An 18,753-nucleotide genomic window follows, 5' to 3' on the forward strand; every position below is an offset into this window, starting at 1 on the left:
AGCCTATAATTTATTTTTATTTGTAATAAAAGAATAGCAATAGCAAAGTTTGATTGATTATTTCAATAGAGAATATCTTAGAGAAGTAGACATAATATAAGAGTGGTGCAAAATTAAATTTCTTCTTTAAAACATCAAACAATGCTTTGATTTCTTTATCCTATATAATTTTGTATTTACAAGTGAAACATATAAGTGGAGCTATAACTTAAAAATTTTTCTTGATGAAGATCCAGTAGTAATTTACAAAGTCCAAAAAATATTTCATCTTTCTTATTATTTTTGGAATCTTCCAATCTATAATAATTTGGACTTTTTGTGGATTTATCATTAGTCCTTTATTAAAAATGATAAATCTTAGCAAGTCAACTTGAATAGTATAGAATACATATTTTTTTATTTTTTTATCTTAGCATACAATCTTGCATCTTTAAGATTTTCTAACATATAATAAATATAAAGTTTATATTCTTTTAAATTTTTAGAATAGATTAGAATTTTATAAAGATCTTTTCTTGATTTAATTGTTTAAAAAGTCTTAAAATTAAAAGTAGAAGATACCTATTTTTGATGGTGATCTTCTTCAATCCTCGATAGTCCACACATATCTACAAAGATCCATCTTTTGTCTTCACAAATAAGAAAAAAATTATTATTAAAGATTTTAAATGATATATGAAGTTCTTAGCCAAGTCCTTGTTAATATAAACTTTTATTGTATCTAATTCATTCTTCAATAAGCTATAGATTGGTCTACATGGTAGTAGAGTCCATTCTTGCAAATCAATTGAATAATTATAGGATTGATATAATGAATGAATATTTGCATTTTTTTTCAAAAACATCCTCAAAATCTTGATATTAGCTAAGAATATCACTTGATGTTTTTTCCTCTATCAAAAATAGGCATGGCATATATAGCAAAAGATGACTTTTTTTTTGCCACATGCATGAAAGTTCTTATACTTACAAGTAAAGATTTGGATGTACTATACTTATATATTTTTACATGACTAATGGAGTATTAAATTAAATTAGAAGAAAAATTAAGGTTACAAAAAATTCAATCTATTTGAGGATTATTTTTTTTAACTATGATAATTATAAAATAATTAGATTAGAAGGAGTTCTTATGACCTTAAATGTTATTATATTAATATGATCTTTAATTGATACAACTAAAAGAATAGTTTTATGGATAAAATCATTAAAAGATAATAAAAGATAATCTATGATTTTTACATATAAAGGTTTAATTTTTTTGACTAAAGATATTTCTTATTTTTTGACAAAATCTTTGTTTATAAAATAAGTTGAGGCTTTTGAATCTAATAGAGCTAAGGCTTTGTAATTTTTTGGTCATAAATAAACTTCTATTGTAAAACAAGGTGAGGGAACTAAGAAGAGAATATGACTTCTATTAGATATTATATGAGATTCTAACCACATCGTGTCTATTGTAGTTGATTTTATTTTTTTTTTATTTATTTTTTATTTTTTTTTTGATACATCATTTTTTTTGGCAACCATGCTCTTTATTTTGTAATTGCATTATTTTCTTCAATAATATTGCACAATGTGTTTGGATTCTCTACAATATAGGCACAATCTTTCTTGATGATAAGAAATCTTTTTTTGCCTAATAAGAAATTTAAAATTTTGACAAAAGATAGTAGAGACCAAGCTCGTATTTTTACATCAAACCATGGCTTGATTTGTACCTCTTCAACCAAATTTTTATTCATAGCATCTTTCAAAAAGCTCATTCTTGTACATAATGGCTTTAATAATAAATTATTCTAATAAATCTATTTTTAATATTTTTAATAATAAATCTTTCATATTATCTTTCAATCTATATTGAAGTTGATTGATAAATACTTTGTCATTTTAATCCATGTCACAAGTAAGAATTAAAAATTTGATAGCATATATAGTGGCCAAATATGATCTTTGTTGTAAAAATACGAGCTTGGTCTCTACTATCTTTTGTCAAGGATAAGATAGTATATATAGAAGCTACATTGTTATCTTATAATATAACTATATGATAAAAATATAATCAAAAATAAATTTCTAATTAATATTTAATCATCTTGGTTCAATAATAATTCAAAATATTTAAACATGGCTTTTATAAAGGCGTTTTAGTTTATTTTCTTATCTTAATAGCTAGTAGATTAAAAGTTAGTTAGTAATTTTACCTTTTAGGCAATAAAAACTCTTTTATTATCTTAAAAAGGCCATAAATTAATAAAATCAAGTTAAAAGAGGTAAATAATTAGCATGGTTGATAGTGAGGTTAAGTTGAAGGTAAGATTAGGCTAAAAAATCTCTAGGATAAATTAGATTGATACCTAAGTACTACCTAAGTAAAGTAGGGAGACATTTGAAGATCAAAAATTAGAATTTGTGAGCTAACTTTAAGTGTATTTCAAAAGTTTAAGCCTTATTTTTAGAAGTTTTGGAATAACTTCACAATTATTGTTCAAAATTAGGATTTCTATCTATAATTTGGGATTTATACAATACAATTAGGACTAGCACTCATAGCTAATTCATGCAATTGGTATCACATCTATAGTTTAAAATTTCACAGTATTTAGTTAATTAAATGTGATAATTTTGTATAAAATTTTATGTTAATTTAATAGTGCAACTAAGAGATGTTTGGATTTTGATACAAGAGGCTATTAGAAGTTGGTAGTTTGAGGTTGAATAGGATTTCTATAATATCTAAAGATCTACTAATTGGATTAAGGTGAAATTTGGCATAATAGTAGAAGACTTTAATATCAAGTTATATGCTAATTTTGAGTTGAATTTAATAATTAAAGAAGAAGAAATGGCTATTCGAACATCTGCATCAACTTTTAAGTTAGCAGCTAAGTGACATCAATGCGATTTTTGGACTTTTTCAAACAATTTGTAAGTTGGATTGACCTGAATTTTTTTTGAGCATGTAAAAGACTTATAGTGGTATTTGTATATAAAATTTTGTACCATGTAGACAATCAAATTAGGAATTATAGCTTGTTGAAACTCTTTAATTAGAATTGAGGCTTGTAAGGAGAAATTAAAATTGCCTAATTATAAAAGTTATAAGGCAATTGAAATTTGTGTATAATTGAGATTACTAAAAAGAGTGTTTTTGAGTACTTTGTATTGACTTTAAGGACTTTTGAATTAAAATTCGAATTGATTTATATTTAAATAATTGAAACCTATTAGGCTTTTTGGATATTTATAAAATGTAACTTTATCTTCTATAGCTAGATGCTTCATGCATTCTTGAGCAAGAATTTATGTAGTACAATAATGTGGTAATGTTCTATAGCATCTTTAATATTTGTTGACTTTGCAAGCTATATATTTTAACTTGAAAGATAAGTGTTCTATATATATGCTATATAGTTAGCTTGTTCTACAAGCTATTCATACGTGTGATACATGGCTAACTTGTTGACCAAGTTTTTAATCTAAAAATTAACTATAAATACGTGTAAAGTCAAAATTATATCTATAAAGCTTTTAAAAATCTTCTTTAAAAGATATTATAAAATTAATTTATTTTTATTTATTTTTATATATTTCTATGTAATCATATAGATAATTATTAGAGTAAGTATGTATGCCCATGACATCACCTCTCCTTTCTAAGATTGAATTTCATGAGGCACATTCATCATATGTTGAAAAAATTTAGGATGCAACAAATTATATTCTCACATACTTTAATCTTTTTTCTTTTCAAAAATGGTTCATAGGTCATTTCAGCCATTGATAATATTCCATTCAAGTATAAAAAGACCTCTCTATTATTTGATTTTTGTTGAAGCCTTCATAACCTTCTTCAAATAAAATATTTAGAACAATGTCAGGGATTGTTTCTACCTCTAATAAAATCACCAAATATTGAGAGTCTCTTCTAAAGTCGTAATATCAAACACATTCTATCTTGCCATCTATTTGACAAAGAACATGACATTCTTAAGGATTTTTATCTTAATTACGTCATTTTGAAGGTTGAGACAATTATAATGACTTATTCAATAGGTTGACAAATGATAGCTCTAGAGTTAAATTTGTTAGTTGTTAGTTATCTATTTTTTTAGTACCATAATATTCATAGAAGCTACAAACAAGGATAGGAAGTAGAATATTAGTTTTTCTTGATTTTTTTTTTTTTTTTTTTTTAATAGCAAAGATCTACTATTCTTTATGTAGATTTTAATGGATATTGTTGATGAAAAGCTTCCACCTTCTTTACTACATTTATAAGATTCTTTACTATTTCCAATGTATGCTTACTAATATCATATCCATACCAATGAACAAAAAATTCCAACCTATATCAATACTGCTTTTAATCTAAGACTTCTCCCACCTCAAAATTCTTCATTATTTTCCACTTTTGTAGGAAGAAGTGACACCTCATTTTTTCTTGGTATGTTCATTATCTTGTATGGTTCAAAAAAAGACATGTAAAATTTGAGTTAGATCTTCATTAACTTTGATAGGTGTTATCAATAAGCTATTGGATTTATTTATTTATAAATAGAAAAAGATTCAAGTTTACAATAATCTAACTTGTCACAAGGATAAGTAGTCTTGACATTATGACAAAGTAAGCATACTTTGTCATGCACATTGAACTGTGGTAGTTCCTTGCAATAAACATCTATATTTATCTTTTATTTTATTCTTGAGCTTCTTTAAATTATACCTTTATTGTTATAAGTAACAAATAATTTGCCAAATCTTTTGCTACAAGATTATCAATTCTTAAAAAGTCAAAAGTATCAAGTTTTGGATGATAACTGTAATTAATAAAAAAATATTTGGTAAGTAATAAAATATATTATATTATTATAAGCAAACTCTGCTAATGGCAAAAGAGTTTTCAAATCATCTTCTTGATAGTTGATGATATACGTCAAATACTACTTCAAAACTTGATTGAGATATTCCATTTCTCCATCAATTTGAGAATGAAAGATTGAAAATAACTTTATATCTACTTTTAAAATCTTAAAAAAGAAAATTCAAAAATCTTAATAAAAATTGAATCTTCTTATTCAATATAATATTCTTAAATAATTCATGATAGTGATAGATATTTTCAAGAAAAATCTTAGTTATTTTTTCATACATGATGAATTTTATATATGGTACAAAAAATGTCATTTTGACAAAACAATCTACTATCAGAAATATAAAATCATACAAATGTGAGACTAAAAGATCTTTGATAAAATCTATAGAAATAAAAGACTATGATTGTTTGAGTAAAGACAATGATTGGAAAAGTCCATAGAGTCGATGACAAGGAATTTTTGACCTTGAATAAATGTTATATAATTGGACAAAGTCTTTTACTACCTTCCATATTTGCAACCACCAAAAATTTCTAGATATAAGCTCCAAAGTCTTATTACATCTAAAATATCCAACTGCTAGAAAGTCATAATGTACTTGAAGAACATATAAATATGCTTCACTTTTTAGAATATAAATGCATCGTTTGAAATAAAATAAGTTTTTCTTGAATTTGAATTTAAAAACATCGTGAGACTTAGTAATAGATTCTTGATATCATGAATAAGAGGATAAAAGGACATACTTAATTGAACTTATTTGAAAAATCTTGAATCAATAATTAATGCTGATTTTATTGCTTGAAGATGAAAATGCTTTGATTTCAAGAAAATTATTCTTTATTGATTAAAGGATACATCTCTTTCTTTTGATATAAGATAAGAATTCCTAATAAAGGCATCTAATAAACCTTGTTATTTTTTGAGCCAAAAAATGAACTTAAAATCAAAACTTAATAAAGACATCTTTCAATGAACTTGGCAATGATTCAAAATGCATGTTGACATAAAATATTTAAGATTCTTATAATCCATATGAATAGTGACTAATTAAAATCACCTTCTAAATAATGGTACCATTCTTTAAAAAAATCTACAATTACAAGAAGTTCTTTGTCATAAATCTTATAGTTGATCTTAGCTACTATATTTTTCTCGAATAAAAAGCAATTAGGTGAAATTTATCATTTGTTTCTATTTGTGACAATATAATACCTAAATTAAAGCCAATATATTTTTTTCCATAAAATATGGCTTAAAAAAAATAAATACAATATAAGATTGGTGCAAAAATAAAAATTATCTTTAAAGCTTCAAATATTGCCTTTACTTCTTGATTCCATTGAAGTTTGGCTTTATAAGTGAAATATATAAGTAGAACTTGAAAGAAGTCCTTTATGAAGATTTTATAGTAATTGGCAAATTTCAAAAAGCATTAGATATCTCTTATTATTTTTAGAATCTTTCAATTCATAATAGTTTGAATTTTTTTAAGATCTATCATAACTCCATCATTCGAAATGATGTATCTTAAGAAGTCAACTTAAATAATATAAAATATATGATTTTCTATCTTGGTATAAAGTTCCACATCTTTTAATTTTTGTAATATACAACAAACATTGAGTTCATATTCTTCTATTTTTTTAGAATAGATTAAGATGTTGTATAAGTAACATATAACAAAGTCATCTAAAAACTCTCAAAAGACATCATTCATTAGATGTTAGAAAGTTTTTAGTAGAATTTTTCGTCCAAAAGGTATAATGTTGTATTTGAAATGTCCATATCTAGTTCAAAATGTAGTTTTCTATTCATCTTCTTTTTTGATGTGTATTAGATTATATACTCCTTGTAGCTCTATTTTTTTATAGATATTAGCTTGATTAAACTTATCAAAAAGTTTAGATATCACAAGTAGCAGATATTTGTTTTTGTTGGTGATTTTGTGTAGTTTTTGATAATTGATACACATTCATGATGATCCATCTTTTTTCTTTACAAATAAAATTGAAACTTCTGTAAGAGATTTAAAATGGCGTATGAAGTTCTTGGCTAGATTCTCTTCAATATACTCCTTGATTTCAACCAACTCATCTTGTGATAAACTGTAGATTGATCCAAACAATAATTGAACTCTTTCTTGAAGGTCAGTTGAGTAGTCATAGAAATAATATTTCAGAAGAATATTTGCATTCTTATTTTCAAATATATCTTAAAAATCTTGATATTAGCTTAGAATGCTATTTAAAGTCTTTCCGTCAATAGAAAAATGTACGGCATAAATAACACAAGATAATTTTATTTTTAACATACAAGAAAGCTGTTGCATCTACAAATATAAGTTTAGTTATACTAGACTCATAACTTTCTATTTGATTAACTATACTCTTAGTTATACTTTTAAAAAAGTCAAGACTATAAAAAATCTAATTTATTTTAGAATTATATTTTTTCTACCATAATAAATCTAAAATAACTATATTATAAGGAGATATAATAATATTAAATATTTTAAAGCTATTATAACTATTAATTGTTGCTTCTATAGGAAGAATTTTATGAATAATATCTCTTAAAGATAATAGATGATCATTTATGACTTCTATGTGAACAAGTTTAGTTTTTTTGATTAAAAGTATGCTATGTCTTTTAGCAAATCTTTCATCTAAGAAATATGTTGAGACTCTTGAATCTAACAATACAAAGGCTTTGTGATGTTTAAGTTTTAAAATAACATATATTGTAAAACAAAGAAAGAGTTTTGAAGAGAAAATATAACCTTTAATAGATATTATACAAGGTTCTAGTTGTACAATCTTTATTATAAAAAAATAAATTTATTTTTTGATATACTATCTTTTTTGATAGCCATGCTCTTTATTTTGTAGTTGTGTCACTTTTTTGGATAATTTTAAGGATTACGCTTAGATTTTCAACAATATCAGTACAATCATTCCTAATAATGATGAATCTTTTCTTGCTTGGACCAAGATTTGAAACATACTACATCAATTTGTATAGCCTCTACTTTCAAATATATGTATTGAAGACATATTGGTATTGCCATTGAATTATAGTAATGTTGAGGCACACTTATCCAATTCTCAAATCAAAATTCAAAAAATCATTTTTCATACTTTACAGCAGAGTCAATTTCTTAATTGAATGTTTGAGGATCAAATAAGTTGAACATCAATTTCTTCATCTCATATTATAATCTATGGAAAAATTGGCTAATAAGTGTAGCAGCATCTCACTTGATATCAATTATAAGTTGTCAAAATTATAAAGTATATAATGTTATTGATTGATTGCTTTGTTGCAAAATATAGATTTTATTGTTTGTAATATAAATTTCATCATGTTTTCCATATATGGATCAAAACTCAGCTAAAAAATCCTCCAAATTATCCAATATTAAATCTTTTCATTTAAAAAAAGATGAAAATCACAATAATGCTAACTGTAAAAGAAGTGTATCAATAAATCTAACTTGTGATCTTGGAGTTGGATAGCTTTGGGATTGAAGTTCAATCACAAGTTCTACTTGATTGATAAATCCTTGAAACTTGGATCTTGTACCATCAAACTTCTTCGGCAGTAAAACCTTTACTTCTCTAATACTAGAAGGATATTCCACCATAAGAAAAAGGACATAATTTGGTGTAAATATTGAAACAATTCCAATCATCTCTATATCTTTACTCCCTGCCATTCGTATTGCTCTTTGTAATAATAAATTAAGTTAATGCATTGCAAGCATTAACTCATTTAATTATTCTTACATTTGTGCCATTGCATTCTTTATTTCAAAAAATTCTACCATGATAACACTTAAAGAAGAAAAGATGTTTAATATTGCTCAAGAAAAATAGAAGAGATGACTTGAAAACAAAGAAAATATTACAAAAAATATCAATTTAGAAGAGAGTAATCCGCAACTTCTAATATACTTATGTCTTATCAAAAAAATAAAAATAAAAATAAAATAAAAATAAAAATAAATCCACTCTTAATCAAGAAAAGATAAAATTCTAATATTATAAGTATACTCTTGTCAATCTGTCAAGGAAAAGAACTTGATGAAAGCAAATAACCAAATGAGACTTTTTTTCAAAGAAATATGACAAAATAGAAATAATATATATATATATATATATATATATATATATATATATATATTAAAAGAAACTAGAATCACTATTTCTAAAAGATAAGAAAACTAAAGACTCTTGAATTTAAACTAGAATAAGAAAAGAGTTGATAAGAGTGAAGAAAGCTTCACTCTTGCCTCTATTTATATTATCAACTTAGGAGCTAGGTGGTGACGTTCTATAGAACCTCCAACATATGTTGACTTTGTAAGTCACATATTTTAACTTGCAAGGCAAGTTTTCTATGTATGCACTACATAGTTACCTTGTTCTACAAATTAACTTTTTGACTATGTTTTTAACCTAAAAATTAACTATAAATAAATATAAAATCAAAACCATGACTATAAAGCTTCTAAGAAGTTTTTTTAGAAGATGTTATGAAATTGATCTATTTTTATCTACTTTTATTTACTTCTATGTAATCATATAGATAATTATTAGAGTAAAAATATATGTCCATGATAGCATATCTATGACACCTTTTCTTAATCACTTTTTCTAAATGTAGTCATACACACTTCAAAGAATGAATTCAAATCATAGAATAGTTGTGAATCTTTTTCCATCAAAGTTACAAACTAAGAAAGAACACTCCTAGAGAAAAGTGCTTCAATAAATCTAACTTGAGTAAATCCATCAAAGTATTGAGAAGGATGTCCACAACCTCTAAAACATAACAATAGAAGTGGAATAATTTACTCACTTATAAAATAAGACAAGAATAATGAATTAGTATTCTTGTCAAACTATTAAAGATATGAATTTCAAAGAAAAAACATGCAATACACTCTTGTGACACTCAAAAGATTAAAAAGTCACTCGAAGATGTTAATATATTAAACTAGAATGGCTACTTCCAAAGATAAGAAGACTAAAAAGACTTGAAACAAGAACGAAGACTAAAAAAGCATTGACAAGTTGAAGAAGGCTTCACTCTTGCTTCTATATATATTATCTAACTAAAAGCTACATGGCAATGTTTAATAAGACCTCTAATATGTGTTGACTTTATAAAACATATGTCTTAACTTGCAAGACAAGTTTTCTATAGATGCACCATATAGTTAGTTTGTTCCATAAGTTATCAACATATGTGACACATGGTTAACTTATTGACCAAGTTTCTAACCTATCAATCAACTACAAACATATCCAAAATCAAAGTCATATCTGTAAAGCTTCTAAGAAGCTCTCCTGAAAGATATTATAAAATTAATCTATTTTTACTTACTTCTATCTAATCATATAGATATTTATTAAAATTAATATGTATGTCCATGATAATAGATAGCTTTTGCAATTACAACATAGATTGTATAGAAGTAACGCAATTTTGAATTGGACTCTCAAATAAAAAATAAGTACTACGCATGAGCTGCAAGTCATATCGTAAATGGTTTGGTGAAATGCAAATTGGTTCTTTTGTATGCACTTGTCACGGCCATAATCATGTAAGCTAATAATTACATATAGAAATAGGTAGAAGTAAGTAAAAGTAGACAAAAGTAAGTTAATTCTATAATATTTAATATAGAAGCTTCCTAGAAACTTCCTAGATGCTGCTTTGACTTCATAGGTGTCTTTAATTGACTTTTTGGATTAGAAACGTGGTCAACAAGTTGGCCATGTGCCACACATGTTGTTAGCTTGAAGATTAAGCTAACTATGTGGCCCACACGTAGAAAAACTTGCCTTGTAAGTCAAGGCATGTGTCCTACAAAGTCAACACATATTGGAGGTCCTATAGAACGTTGCCATGTAGCCCCTAGTTAGATAGTATATATAGAGACAAGAGTGAAGCCTTCTTCACTCTTGTCAACTCCTTTCTTGCTTCTAGTCCAGGTTCAAGAGTCTTTAGTTTCTTGTCTTATGGCAATAGCCATTCCAGTTTCCTTTTAATATACCTACTTGTTTACATTTTGACTTATTATATCGAGATAGCCTTTTTGTGTATATTTTCCCTCATCGAGTCTTTGTCCTTGACAGCACTCCCTTAATCATCAAATGCTACCCTAAATGTTTAAAAATTCAGCTCACAATTACCAAAATTTCCCACACCCCTTACTTTGTAATCAAGGTGGATAACTACAAATGTAGAAATGCTGAGAGCAAGTGATTCTTTATTTCCAACCACAAGTTTTTGGATTTTTGCCATGTTGTCCATACAATTCCAAAGATTACAACCATAGTTTCTAAGCACAATACAAGTAGAAAATAATCAACCTCTTCATTTTTGTACCTGAACCCCACAAAAATGTAAGAGGATAAGAAAGCATGCCACGGTGGCACCCTAATCACAATACCATAAACACCCCCGACTGGGCACAATAGTCACACTGCGCCATATTTTATTTTATTACTAATACACTATCAGTCATGATCCGGGTAGCGATTTCCGGACCATGACTAGGTAAAGAAAAGGGCAACAAAAGGAGCAGAAACATTGTTACCCTAACAAGGGAACACAAAAACGCACATACACACACTCATATTGTCAAAGTGGGCGAGGTCAACAACGTCAACAATGTCAACAACAACAACAGCATAACCCAGCACGGCTCTTCCGGTGCCGTAATGGGCAAAACCAGGGGGGAAAGCGTGGCATCGTCCTTGCTGGAAGCGGCGACAGACAGACAAACAGACTGACAGAAAACAAAAAACAAAAAGAAGAAAAAAGGATGCGCATATCGATTGGGTCGCACGGGAGTGTTCTCTGGCATCCATATCTTCGCATCTGAGAATACTCGTCGATGGACGAATCTAGAGCGGACAAATGACGACTTCAGGTGAGTAGGATGAGGGGGGAAGATGGAGGAAGAAGAAGCAGAGGGGATGATGCGATGATTTGCGAAATGCGACGAGAACAGAACTAATGAAGTACACTTCCGGGGAGCTTCGGAGAAGTGGGTGAAGGCACTCCATGAGCATGGGAGGACATTCATCATCGCATACGGGATTTGACTGGACCCCAGTGACCCACTTGACGTGTAAAGGTTTGCGCCTCGAGTGTGAGTTTGTGTAATTTTTTTGTTTTTGGTTCTTAATATTCCGGACGATATTATGATGGGGTTAGCTTTCTGCATCGGACAGCAGCCTGAATCTGCAGTGGCGCCTTCGAGTTGCAGCGTCTAGTATACGTCGCATTTAGTATTATTGCTCACGGGTTGGCTAGGCGGGTGTGTGTAGCGGGGCTGAGTTCGGGGACACGAAGGTATCGTGGTATCTAGATTCGGCTGGGTTCGTGATGGTTCGAATCGAAGTGGACTGTGACGCTGAGCGGATGAAGAATACCCCGTCATTTTCCCCTTTTTTTCTTCTCTTTTTGTTCTTGGGATGAGGTTGAGTGATCAGTGAAGGATTTGTGAGAGGGAGGTTGGAGATTCAATCTCTTTCCACGCAGTAGGCGAGTGTGTTGCAGACAGCCGCGACTCGTCTGTATTGCTTTTTTGTTTGGTACTTGCACTGGTGGCGAGCTGGGCCAGAATTTTTGAAGATGTTCTGGTTTTCCAGCACGAGGTTGAGGTAGAGGTTGCGAGGGCGTGGTTGGGAGGGTGACGACATGAGATTTTAAGCTCGTTTTTGTGCCTGGCTGTCAAAGAAGAGGAGCTGGTGGCGAGTACTGGTCTGTGGAGGCGTGGATTTTTGGGGTTTGTTGTTGTGGCGATGGCGAGTACGTGCGCGGTGACTGGCAGGTTTTGGTTTGTGAGTGTTGTTTTGGCGATGATATTTTGCTCCTTGATTGTGTCCGGCGCGGATGCCGACAGCTCCCCGTGGTATGTGGACGTGGGCTTGAGGGCCGATGCAGACGCGCTGATTCTGTTCAAGGAAGAGTTGCAGGATCCTAGAGGGGTGTTGAAAAATTGGAACTATCTTCAGAGTCCATGTTCATGGACGGGTGTGGAGTGCGCTCACGTGGGAGGTAGTTTTGGAACTCGAGTGGTAGGGTTGGAACTCGAGGGGGCTGAACTGAAGGGACCCATTTCGTCCAAACTCGGTGATCTCTCCGAGTTGGAGGTGCTGAATTTGATGGACAACGAGCTCGAGGGCGCCTTCCCGGAGGAGCTATGCAATTGCAGGCGGCTAATGTTTGTAGACCTGCGGAAGAATTTATTGGATGGGTCCCTCCCTCCCGGTATACTGACCCTCTTGCCCAATTTGGTCGAGTTATCCCTCTCCGGAAACAAGCTTACGGGAAATCTCGACCGGCTGATGGAGGATCATTTAGCTCCGGATAGTGCAGCATGTTATCATATGAAGTTTCTGGATTTGTCGCACAATCAACTTACGGGCGTCCTGCCGAGGAGGTTGTGCGAGTGCACCGAGCTGATCGAAGTCCACCTTAGTTCCAACTACCTCAGCGGTGGCATCCCGGATGAGTACATGAAGCTTGTCAACCTTGAAATATTGGAGGTGCAGAACAATATTTTGGACAGACAGCTCCCTGAAGAGTTGAAGACCTGCACGAAGCTGCGGACTTTGAATGTGGCCGACAATTTTATTGAGGGGGAGATCCCTCCTTCCTTTGTAGAGCTTCGACAGCTCTGGAATTTTGATGTGGCTAGGAATCGTTTGTCTGGGCGTATCCCCCAAGGTAGGTGGCTTCGGGAAGCCCCTAAATTTCGAGGGAACGATGGCTTGTGCGGTTCGCCACTACCGCCTTGCAAAGAGGAAGTTGTCTTTCAGGAGTTCAAAGTATATGTTAACAGCCTTTTCCCCCGCGGAACGGATTTCGTCCAAAGCGGTGTCAGAAGTTTTTCTGATGACTCCTCTCAGCCAAGGACGATAGCTGGGGTGCGAAGGTCATTGAAAGTGACATCTAGTCGCCGCCGCAGCAAAGGCGTCCGTTGGGGCCTCGGAATTGCAGTGGGTCTAGTTACTGGGGCGATAGCAGCCGTCATTCTAGCATTGCTCACACGTTTTTTCTTGACATGTGGTTCCGACACTCAGGATATCAAGAAGCCTATCATCTTCAACAAGAAAATTACCCCTCACATGCTGGCTTTCCTTGACAATGAGGATGCCTTAGCTGACTGCCGTCTCCTTGGTGAAGGAGGAAATGGGAAGGTGTACCAAGTGTCTCTCCAGGATGATATTGTCGTTGCGATAAAGTACGTTCGCAACGTAACGGATGATGCTGTTGACAGTGAAGAACCCAACCGTGACGCTAAGCAGATTCGCGCGGAGCTCGAAACCTTGGGCTTCATCCGCCACCGCAACTTGGTGCAGTTGTTGGCTTACACCTTCAAGTCCGACGTGCACTTGTTGGTGTACGAATATATGCCAAAAGGGAGTCTGCAAGACGCCCTGCAGGAAATGGCTCGCGGGAACTTGACACTCTCATGGCCCGAACGCCACCGGATCCTATGCGGTGTCGCCAATGGGCTCGCATATCTCCATAATGAGTCCTTCGGCACCAGCTCCATCGTGCACCGGGACTTGAAACCTGCAAATATCTTGCTGGACGACGGATACGAAGCCAAGCTTGGTGACTTCGGCCTGGCTGCCATCGTTCCCCTCAAGGCCACGCATGCTACCACTGAAGTTCTTGCTGGCACTATCGGCTTCATTGCACCAGAATATCATCAAACATTGAGGTGAGTTAATATCCTGCGCTGCAAATTTTCAGTTCAATTACACTACATGACCACATTGTTTGACCCGGTACTTCCTGTCCATCCCCAGGTACTCTCAAAAGAGCGATGTGTACAGCTTCGGCGTTGTGATCGCTCAGCTGGTGACAGCCCGTAACCCAACCGACCACTTCGTCGTGGAAAATGGCGGTAGTATTGGACAATGGCTTCACGGGTGTCTGCATTCGAGCAACGGAATCGAAGCAATGGACCCTGCCTTGCGGGATTCAGGGTACGAGGCTGAGATTCTTCTAGCCATGAAAATTGCTGTTTTCTGCACAAACCTAGACCCCCAACAACGCCCAAAGAGCTCAGACGTGCTGAAAATGCTCAGACAGATCCGAAACCCTGACACTGTTTCCGTTGTGGACAACTTAAGTGCGGACAGTGTCGACGACACCGCGACATTTCGATCAGGTCGTCCGTCAAGGTTGTCGGAATCTGAAACAGTGTCCATGACCAGCAGTTACTGATCGCTCACATCAATGAATATTTGGATAGCCTGTGAAGTTTATCTATTAGGATGTCACATAAGACGTAACCTTGTGTAAGACACATTTTTCCTTGAGTTAGACGTAGCTAGGTGCGAAATTAGGTTTTAAGCTCTTTCCTTAAGTGTATGAAACGTCCTATAACTAGGCTTTCCTCTATACTTCTGCAGCAGAAGGTCACTTGTACTGTGTTGCAATCTCACTTTTTGTTCTTTTTTCATTGCGACATAGAAAATGGAATGTTAACCTATATGCTGACGGCAATAGGAAAGTTTGGGGGTATTTTTGCAGCCAGTCCATGTTGGAGTGGCATTATGCTGGGCATGCAGCTGCATGACCTGTTCAGTAACGCTGTTTCGAAATGATAGAAACGATTCTTTCCAACAACTGTTTTTGATTAATTACGATTGCGCTTTTAGTCAAATCAAGGCCCTAATCCCTGAATGGTTGCGCACAACAAACTACATACAATGAATTTATTCGATGTCTGAAGTGTGCAGAAGCATTCGGGCGTTAACCTCCGCTCCAAAAATGGCTCTTTGAGCTGACTGAACGACTGTTTTAATAATCAAATTTTAGAAAAAATACCTCATCTACAAGGCTATGTGTTTAGCAAGAGTCTACATGCTGCTAACATGTGTAGAGCTTCAACAAACGTTTTGGATACAAGATGTAACCTAAAACTCGTGATCATACAGTAGACCAACTACCCACATTTCAGGCCCTTATTATTTGCCTGTCCTTATGTCGTGTCGCAGCTGGAAAACTTGCAGACGCTTGCTAAGAGGTTTTACAATGCTCCCCAATTCCATTGGGTAGAACCATTGAAGAAGGCATGTACAGAGTGAAACTTTCGAAAGTAATCCAGGAGACAAAGGCTTCCGCACTACTCCCCTTCTTTCCATCCTGGAATATTAGCAGTGGCTTCATTCACCATTTTGACCAATGTGACCTGCACTCAGCGATTGCAAGTTCACATTCGGAATTTCGTATTTTTAATATTCGGTAGAAAAGAAACTGTGAAGAGGCTAAACATATGTTGCTGCCCACATTAAAAAAAACGTACGCAGCTAACTCAAGTTAAATTTACCACTGTCTCTGGTACACCTGGAGGAGGCAAGGTTAAGTTCTTGGGCGGAGCTCCTGTGGAGTAAGAACGTTTGTCAAATCGCCATTCTCCAATGGTGCCATACGTCAACTGACCCTGCGCATATATTAGCGTCGGTCACAACTTGATATAAGCATAAAAGAGAAGGCAACCTTGGGTATTAGAGGGTGCTGAGTGTCGAAGTGACAGTAATTCCAACCTTCATGCTGTAATCACATCCATACGTATAATGAATAATATAATTGTTTCCACGGTCGGTATCCCACGGTGGCTGCAAGAGACAAAAAAAAAAAGTAAGTATCTGCTGGCTCCTGTTACTGACGTATAAGTTGACAAGCGTGTCTTACCTTGCAGAAACAGGGAGCTGTTGACACAACCAGATAAATCCTGTCTCGGAAGTGAAGATCACAAGGCAAAAAAGGAGGACAACATATGAAAATGCATGCACCTGTAACATAAAATCTTTGACCAACGTATGTCTAATCCCATGCAAAGCTGCAGCTGTCGCATATCCATACCTACCATACAATAAGCATTCCCAACGTCAGTTAAATCACAGTACAAAGATGCTGAACAATGTATCAGACTAAATAAGTAATAAAACTAGTGCAAGCAAACAGGGTTAGAATTTCACGCACATTTCTAAAACCCAACCAAATGCTTTGTCAGTTTCTGGGTCATCCTTCATCTTGATGGACACGTCTGACCATGTTGGGGCTACCTTCTCTAATTGACTCTGCAATCGTAACCACAGTGTCAGCATTCACGTCGAATGGAGGACCATTCCTCGACATTCAAAAGTGACAGAAATAAAGATCTAAATTATTCAATAGACGACATAGAGTTTCCTTGACACAGAAATGTGGCACCTTCTTAATAATGACTGGAGAATTGCCGATGGGGTCGATGTTGGAAATCGGCCCTTTCTCTTTTGGAAAGAATTTTCTCAAAACTTTTTCATTTTTCGTAGGAACAATGTAGAAGAACTTGAAGGCAGCTGGAATATCCTCCGTAGCTAAGTTGGGAAGCGGCCGTATGAATATATGGTCCGGTTCTGCCATCAGGATGTAACTAACACCCGATCATGCCCCGATAAATTGTGAGGTTTTAAATCAGGAACATTACTAAACCTCGACTTGTTCAGACACAGTATAGAAACATTACAAAACCAGGTATAATTCCAGAACTCGCAAGATTCACAAGCAAATGGCCGCACTCACCGCAGCATACGAAGTCAAAAGGAACACTCAAAGGATAAAAAATAACCAAGCGAAAGTGACACAAACTCGTAACTGAGGCAGTAATCGGACGGCTAAACTGCAATCAATCCTCACTCTCTACGATACAGTCAATGCAGGCAGACATCTTTGAGCAGGATGCGTACTCTTCTGGGATGTCTGTCTTTCGCAACCACTGCACGAACGCCCATGGTCGATTCAGCACAATGTACCCCTGGAAACCAAACAAACAAACACTTTAGTCTCTTGATGATCCTACCAAGTCTACAAAAATATTCAGAAAGCTTTACCAGGGAAAATGATATCGCAGTCATCAAAGGTTTCACAGTTTTGATGGTTGAAAATAAAACACTTGAGCAAAATACACTTCACAAAGCATTACGGATCAACTCTCTCACGAGATCTTACCGACTACGACACCCTGAACTCCCAAACGATATTCATCTATGGCAATCAGTGCAGGCATTGTTTTCAACTCTTGAGCTGAAGATTCCGCCAATTGGCTCTCATCATAACAATGTCACCTACTTTGTAACCTAAGAACAGAGAAGACCAAAGTGGCGAATCATACCCGATCCTCGCCGTCCGGCAGAGGGTCTACAACAACTGTCGGAATTTCCTCCATGAAATTGTCAGGCTTTCCGGAATGCAAGACGCGAGTGAAGCCGCCCATCTCTGATCCGGGCGCATCTTTGAACTTCTTGTACCAGTAGTACATGATCTGGCACTGCCAACGATTGTAGGGGAAGTCATTGGCCGTCACCGCAACGTGAAACAAACGCGTGGGGCTACTCCGTTTTGTTTCCTCCGACGGCTTGATTAGTGATTCGAATGAGAACTTGTTGTCATCTTCACCAGCCCCGGGACCTACGTGACCACTCCGGTTATGATAGCTGTTAATCATAGTGATCGTATTGTACGTCGCCACCATTGCCGCCAAGGCCAGAAACACCAGCACTGGAAATTTAATCCGCGTCATCTCTTGTCGAATTTCGCCGCTAATTGAAGACTTCGTTAGCAGTGCCACAAGCCCTACTTGCTTCCAAAGATCTCCACCATCATCATTGCCGTCCTCACTCCTTCACTTCCCCAAACTTCCATATCCAAGCTCCACTCAATCCACTCTCCCCATCTCAAAACCCAACTAAAGCCCTAGCTCTACACCCACCTCACCTCACAACCCTGTCCAGTACAAAATTCTCCATCCCCTCACTCCAAATTGCACCTTCTCGACCCTAGCGTCAGCAAC

At 34.1% G+C, this 18,753-nt stretch overlaps 2 protein-coding genes across 2 annotated transcripts; one reads left to right on the top strand and one right to left on the bottom strand.

The window, feature by feature from the left end:
- Nucleotides 1–12,121: 12,121 nt before the first annotated feature.
- LOC112291381 (brassinosteroid LRR receptor kinase BRL1) lies at nucleotides 12,122–15,440 on the top strand. The gene is made up of 2 exons (XM_024538710.3): nucleotides 12,122–14,631; nucleotides 14,720–15,440. The coding sequence occupies exons 1-2, from the start codon at nucleotides 12,701–12,703 to the stop codon at nucleotides 15,138–15,140; spliced, it is 2,352 nt and encodes a 783-aa protein (XP_024394478.1). The 5' UTR covers nucleotides 12,122–12,700; the 3' UTR covers nucleotides 15,141–15,440.
- A 263-nt stretch (nucleotides 15,441–15,703) lies between these two features.
- LOC112291382 (hydroxyproline O-arabinosyltransferase NOD3) lies at nucleotides 15,704–18,753 on the bottom strand. The gene is made up of 8 exons (XM_024538711.3): nucleotides 18,076–18,753; nucleotides 17,651–17,718; nucleotides 17,136–17,337; nucleotides 16,905–17,002; nucleotides 16,715–16,784; nucleotides 16,466–16,537; nucleotides 16,249–16,362; nucleotides 15,704–16,110 (listed from the first exon to the last, which is right to left on the bottom strand). The coding sequence occupies exons 1-8, from the start codon at nucleotides 18,481–18,483 to the stop codon at nucleotides 16,045–16,047; spliced, it is 1,098 nt and encodes a 365-aa protein (XP_024394479.1). The 5' UTR covers nucleotides 18,484–18,753; the 3' UTR covers nucleotides 15,704–16,044.

The sequence above is a fragment of the Physcomitrium patens genome, chromosome 14, assembly GCF_059467195.1.
Source record: "Physcomitrium patens ecotype Gransden chromosome 14, ASM5946719v1, whole genome shotgun sequence".
Taxonomy (NCBI): Eukaryota; Viridiplantae; Streptophyta; class Bryopsida; order Funariales; family Funariaceae; genus Physcomitrium; species Physcomitrium patens.

Excerpts from the sequence above, each read along its gene's own strand:
- LOC112291381 (XM_024538710.3), top strand. The coding sequence starts at position 12,701 with ATGGCGAGTACGTGCGCGGTGACTGGCAGGTTTTGGTTTGTGAGTGTT. Across the intron at positions 14,632-14,719 it reads GAATATCATCAAACATTGAG|GTACTCTCAAAAGAGCGATG; the intron begins GTGAGTTAATAT and ends GTCCATCCCCAG.
- LOC112291382 (XM_024538711.3), bottom strand. The coding sequence starts at position 18,483 with ATGACGCGGATTAAATTTCCAGTGCTGGTGTTTCTGGCCTTGGCGGCA. Across the intron at positions 16,363-16,465 it reads GATGTGATTACAGCATGAAG|GGTCAGTTGACGTATGGCAC; the intron begins GTTGGAATTACT and ends ATATATGCGCAG. Across the intron at positions 16,111-16,248 it reads CAGGTGTACCAGAGACAGTG|GTCACATTGGTCAAAATGGT; the intron begins GTAAATTTAACT and ends CGCTGAGTGCAG.